A 6,531-nucleotide genomic window follows, 5' to 3' on the forward strand; every position below is an offset into this window, starting at 1 on the left:
TGGTATACAGTTCTTCACAGTATTCCTTTACTATTTTAATTTCTGTTAGGTTGATAGTAACGTCCCTTCTTCCATTTCTGATTCTAGTAATTTGTTTCCTTTTTTATTTTTTGGTCCATCTAACTAAGGTTTTATCAATTTTATTCATCTTTTCAACAGATGAGCTTTTGGTTTTGATTTTGTTCATCTTTTCAATGAATGAGCTTTTTTGTTTTATTGACTTTATTGTTTTTCTGTTTCATAATGTCTTCCTACTAATAGAGATACTCATTTTTAAATTAGTTTTTCACAAGAGAACTTAAGATTTATCAAGTATTTAGAAATGTTATCTGAGTATTTATTTGTTGTATTAGATTCTCAGATGCTTAACACTAGAAATGATTTGAAAGAAGATGTCAGAAGTGATTCAGTGCTGCTTACCAGTGGAAAGTGTGATCTGAAAAAACAACACAGTGTCACTCAAGCCACTCAGACGAGCCCAGAGGTTCCTTGGCCTTCTCGGTCAGTCAACTTTCCCGAGTGCTCCTTTGACTTTACTAGGGAACAGGTAATGGAAAAACTAGTTCATTCTCATTCAGTTTCAGCAATTAAAATAAATATTAAATAGTTAAGACATTATTTACTTATTTAACGTTTGTTGAGTGCTTGTTATATGCCAGGCACTGTGTTAGATGCTGTTGATACAGTGTTGAGCAAGGTATGGACATTCCCAGCCTTCACAGAGTTTGTAGTCTGATGGAAGATAAAGGAGTAAATGTGGGACAGTGCCAGTTTCTGGAATCTACGAAGGCTTCTTGGAAGATATATTCATTTTGATGTCTTATTTTTAAGTTGCGAAAGTATTGTTATATTTCAGAACTTTGGAAGAATATTTTAAAACAACTCTATCATATTGTAACCTCCTACAGAGCTGTCAGTATTTTTAAATTTTTCCTCCCAGGCTCTTTCCATAATTTTTCTAAACAATTACTATTCTAGTGTATATAACTATTTTTTTTTACTTAACATTGTTTAACAGATATTTTCCATATTGCTATGTATGCTTCGTATATGTATTTTATTTGTTTTTTTAATTCAAGTTTAGTCGATGCTTCATATTTATTGTTAGTGACAGATTAATATGGGTGTGGATGTATTGTCATTTCTAAAGGTTCCTCTTAACATTTGTTAATATTTGAGTTGCTTCTTATTTTTTGCTGTTATCAAATTCTGTCTAGCAGAATTTTAATTCTCTATAATAGAACCACAGAATGAGTTCATTCATCTGTTTAACAGGATTTGTTGGATGTCAACTCTAAGCTAAGGATATAGAATTTAACAGTATACCACTCCCTGTCTACTAAGAAACTCAAAGTTTAGTGGGAAAGACAGGAGCATGTAAATGGTAGTCAGAACATACTGTTTCATGTGTTATATGTACTAGAGTTTGGGAAGTATAGTGAAATACCCAACTTGGTCTGTAAGGCAGGCATTCTTAAGCTGGTACTAAAAGGTCTGAGAACTCTTTGAAATTGAATGAATTTATTTTAATATATCTGTGTAAATGTGTTTTCCTGTGGAGAAAGTTTTATCACATCTTCCTGGTTAGGTGTTAGGGAGTGGTTCTAAGAGGATAATATGCTTGAACCGAGTCTTAATGAGGGGAGACCTATTGACATCTAGATGAAAATGTCTAATGAGATATTCATAATGTGGGTCTGGGGCTCAAGAGAGAGGCTTGTGCTGGATCAGGCTATCTATAGTTATTGGAGCCACAGGAGTAGATGAGATCATCTAAGAGAGTGGCTCCAGTGATAAGAGAAGGCGACCAACTATGGAATTTAATAGAATATGAAAAATTTAAGGGCTCTTAAACAGCTGAGGAAGAGATGAAAAGTCCATAGGTAGAGAGGGATAAACAAGAAAGAACTGTAGCATAAAAGGCAAAAGAGGAGAGAGGCTTAGCAAGGAGTGGTGAAGTCAGCAGCATCTTAAGAGAAATTGAAATTAAACAAAATCACTATTAGATTTGGAAATTAGAAGTTAATTAGTGTTTTGAATTGCTGGGTCAAAACTTACGGACATTTTTAAGTGCTTGGTATGTGTTTCCAAATAACTTCTCAAAGCAGTTTTCGGCTTAAGTGCATCCTCACCAGCATTGGGTAATTTTACTGACTCATGTGTCACACCTTTGATACTGTATAAATAGTTTGTTTTCTGAAAATGGTTAAGTTTTCTTATTTTCCAAATTTATCATTTCAGCTCATGGAAGAGAATGAATCTCTTAAACAGGAATTGGCTAAAGCTAAAACAGCTCTTGCAGAGGCTCACTTGGAAAAAGATGCTCTTCTCCATCATATAAAGAAGATGACAGTTGAATAGCAGGAGTGGCAGTCAGAAACTCAAATTATAGCTCTGGAGTATGGTGGTTATATTTATACTGTGATGTTACCAATTAGTGGAAGACTTTCCTTTTCATGAAAAGACAATAAAATGAAATAGAATGTGATGCAGTGGTGACTATTCCAAAGCCAGTTTAGAAAATACTAGGTACGGGCATTACAATCTTTTGGTTGTTTTGTGTTTTGGAGTTTAAACCCTCTTTTAAACTGGTGTGATATAGGGAAGTTGACGAATACTGTAAAATAATTACCTGCCTAATGAATAGAAGATGTCATTTCCTAATTTTGATATTACATTATAGGCATTTTTTAAAAAGAAAAATTAAAATCTATGTGTTCCCACTATTTATCACTATTTGTTAATAATTTACTATTATTTACAAAGATTCAGATGCTTTTAGGGCTAATGTAAAATAAAAGGAGGCTTACATTTTAAATGTTATTAAAATTATGTACTTAAATCTATATTTAATTACTGTAAAAAAAAAGTCCAATCAAATTAATAAATATCTAATGGCTCGGTTTGAAAATTCTAGAAAATCATCACCCTACTGCACTTATGAAGTAACTTGAAAATGTGAAAATCATTTTAAGTGATGGGTAAACTGTGTAAGTTGAAGCTATAATTTTCAACAAAGAAGATGGCACAAATGTTAAAATAAAAAGCACAAACTGTAAAAAAGCAAGACATTAGAGTATATGGCCAGCTGATTTAAAAAGCATTATTTGTACATTCCTTTAAACATTTATTGTTAGAAGTAAAAGAGTAATTTAACTATCCTACTAAATTTAGCAGCATTTGTAACTATAAGAATTTTAACTAATACTATTTATATTAGTTCTTCACCTTCATCTTTCCTCTATTTAAGGAAGGGTATGTTTTCAGAGAATTTTCTTTTCACATACATAAAACAATTTCATACCATTCCTGTAGTATCACAACAGGTGGATGTTTGCACATGTCAAATTTATAATGCTAGTTTTGATTAAAGTTCTATGTGACTTATATATTATCTTCTATAATAGGAAAAACTGGTAAATTTTGAATTCTATTTTCTAGGGATTGTTAAGTTTGAAACCAACATGAGAGAGAATCTCAATCATGCATTATGAAATAAAAGTTTATGAGTATTTAAGAAACAGAGGCTTTTAACAATTTAAAATATATTTCTGATAGAATTAAACTAAGTGGGGTCTATTTTAAAATTCACATTCTTAAACATAAATATATCCAAGATAGAACATGAAATAGCTGGACTGCTCTTTCTTTAAGATACTTGAAAATTTTCTACTTTTCAACCACGTTCGGACACTTTATGGTGCTTTGCTTGTTTGGTATGACTTATATAGCCATCCCTCTATCTAAGTACTTGGAAGGAAATACATGTTTCATTTTACATTAAGTGTTGGAGTGATTTTAGATTTTATTGAAAATGGTACTGGCTTTTTTTTTTTTTTCCTATAATGTCCATTTTAATTAACATTATTTAAAATACAGGCCCTGTTTTGGGAGCTAAGGATACAGCAAAGAACAAGTTAAATTGTTATTATTTTACCTCAGAGTGTTTTAAAAATCCTGTTAAACCATTTTAATCTAAGACTATTATATAGTTTTAGATTAAAAGCAAAGGTCTAGGGCTTCCCTGGTGGCGCAGTGGTTGAGAGTCTGCCTGCTGATGCAGGGGACACGGGTTCGTGCCCCGGTCCGGGAAGATCCCACATGCCGCGGAGCAGCTGGGCCCGTGAGCCATGGCCGCTGGACCTGCGCATCCGGACCCTGTGCTCTGTAACGGGAGAGGCCACAACAGTGAGAGGCCCGCGTACCACAAAAAAAAAAAAAAAGCAAAGGTCTAATTAAATATTTTAAATGTATAGCTTATATCCTTAGTAGAGTACTTTTGATCTGTAGGTATATAGTCAACAAAAGCAGTCTCTATTATAGAAAAGCAGGATTGATGGGACATTAACTTCTTCAGAGCTTGCAGTGTTTCTCAGACTTGAACTATTTGCTCTATATGAATTTTAAATTTATGATGTATTATAATTATTTAGTGTTATAGATGCTGAATGTTTTTCTTATTTTCAATTTATTTGGCCTTCTCAAGAAAATCATATAAATAGTAGAGATGATAATTAATGTGGATCTGAACATTCTGTATGCTTTGTTAGATTTTTAAAAATTTATAGTGATTACTATTTTTATAGAGATTTAAAATTAATAAAACACTTCCAAAAGCATTATGTAATTCCCACAGCAAACCTGGGAGGTAGGTATTATTCACATTTTAAAAGTTAAATAAAAACCTTAAGGTTCAGAAAGAACAAGTGACTTGACTGAAATCACAATAACCTGCTCTTTTACTTAAATCCCAATTATATGCTTTTATTTTATCTTATTCCTTATTTCACAGATTTTTACTGAGGTGGGGAAAGGAATCACTTATTGGTCTTTTATCTGCTTTTCTTTTAAACATAAATAATAATACTTTTAAAGTGTGTGTGTGTGTGATGTATGTATTATTCAAACTATTTAAAAGATAAGGGGAGAACCTTTAAGTTAACCACAACCTTTTTAGCTGTGTGAGAAATATAGGAATCAACCTGTAATAAACTTAACAGAGTTTTTTAAATGACCACAAATTAGATATAAAGTTGCCATGTCTTTGCTAAATCCCTAGCAGAGATGTTAGTAATCAGGGGAAGAAAATGATATTTGTGTTTTCCTTTTTAATTTTACATATGTGAAAAACATTTTCTTGGCATCTTGTTTTCTTTTTTCTTTTCTCATTTTATCCTAGAATTCAAAAGATCACCATGTGACACTAGTTGTAATGAAACATTATTTTTATTTAAGCCATGTAAGAATGGCTATATAAGATTGCAGGCAAATATATGTGAAAAAATTAACCAGAAGCTCCTTTTGGATTTTTATTGTAGTTATTGTTATTCAGTACTTGTCAATACAGGGGTTAAAACTTCCTCTTTAAGTTTTTATTAATGTATCCAATCTAAGGTACCACCATCACCCTGGTTTCCAAGCTGGTAACCTAGAACTCCTCTTAGACACCTTCCTCTCCCTAACTGCAACCCCCCACCCCCAAATCAGTTCACTACTGCGTCCTGTCATTTTACCTTGTAAATTTGTCTACTTCTCTTCACTTAACCACCTTCCTAATCTAAGCTACCATCAGCACTTTTTACCTGCATTACTGCAGTTGACTCCTAACTGGGCTTCCTAAGCTACTCTGGCCTTCCTGATTTATTTTAATAGGCAGGGAGAATTCTCTTTTTTGAAGTGCAGTTTTAATCAAGGCAATCCACCTACCCCCAGATTCACCTCTAGCTTAAAAAACATTAATGGTGTTTCATTGCTCTTATGATTAAAACAAAAATATGTTGCCTATGAGATTATGTATTAGGGCCACTATTTATATTATAATTCTGAACGTTGAAAAAGTTAATGTCTCAAAACATTAAAACAATGACTGGCACATCACCTTAAAAAGGATTTAATAGAGGTTAGTATTATTACTTCTTACTTTCATTTTGCACCATGTTTCACTTTCTTTGTGTTCTACCCTCATTGCACTTTAACTGTCTGCAATAACTGAGAATCAAAGTGCCTCTTCCACCATAGGAACCTTTGTTCATTCTATTCCTTTGGCTTGAAGTACTTTCATCGCTTAGTTAATTCCTGTTTGTCTTTTGGATCTTAGCTCATTCATCACTTCCTCAGGGAAGCATTCCCTAATTTCTTTCACCAGAGTAAGACCCACTGTTATACATTATCACGCGAACACATACCACTACTTAGCATTGAACACCTGTGTAATTTTATATGTTTTTGATTAATGTAGACCCTCTACATTGTAAACTCCATGAGGACAGGAATTGTGTGTGTTTTTGTTGCCACTGTTCAACTTTGTATTCCTTGTGCCTCATACAGTGCCTGGCACATAGTAGGTTCTCAGTAAATTTGTTGAAAGAATAAAATGAATGGATGGGGTATCAAAGATGTTTTTCAGATATTGAGTTCTTCCTCTCAGTTGGATTGAGGGGAAATGGAACATAGGCATAAACGTTGGAGGTGGTATTTATTAAAAGTGGCAGACTCCTTGAGTCCATAGGGAAAGAAAAAGATGGAGAATGG

The 6,531-nt window shown here is 33.0% G+C and overlaps 1 protein-coding gene across 5 annotated transcripts in view; it reads left to right on the forward strand.

Annotated features, from left to right (window-relative positions):
- The window catches only part of BLTP3B (bridge-like lipid transfer protein family member 3B), a 101,486-nt gene extending 96,318 nt beyond the window's left edge, over nt 1–5,168 (forward strand). For 4 of the 5 annotated variants that reach the window (XM_060112212.1, XM_060112214.1, XM_060112213.1 and 1 more), the window contains 2 exons: nt 354–547; nt 2,242–5,168. In XM_060112212.1, coding sequence (XP_059968195.1) covers nt 354–547; nt 2,242–2,361 — 314 coding nt within the window. In that variant the 3' untranslated portion in view covers nt 2,362–5,168. The remainder of the gene's footprint in view (nt 1–353; nt 548–2,241) is intronic. The other variant, XM_060112210.1, reaches the window with a different exon arrangement.
- Nucleotides 5,169–6,531: the final 1,363 nt, after the last annotated feature.

This window comes from Mesoplodon densirostris, chromosome 11 (assembly GCF_025265405.1).
Source record: "Mesoplodon densirostris isolate mMesDen1 chromosome 11, mMesDen1 primary haplotype, whole genome shotgun sequence".
Taxonomy (NCBI): domain Eukaryota; kingdom Metazoa; phylum Chordata; class Mammalia; order Artiodactyla; family Ziphiidae; genus Mesoplodon; species Mesoplodon densirostris.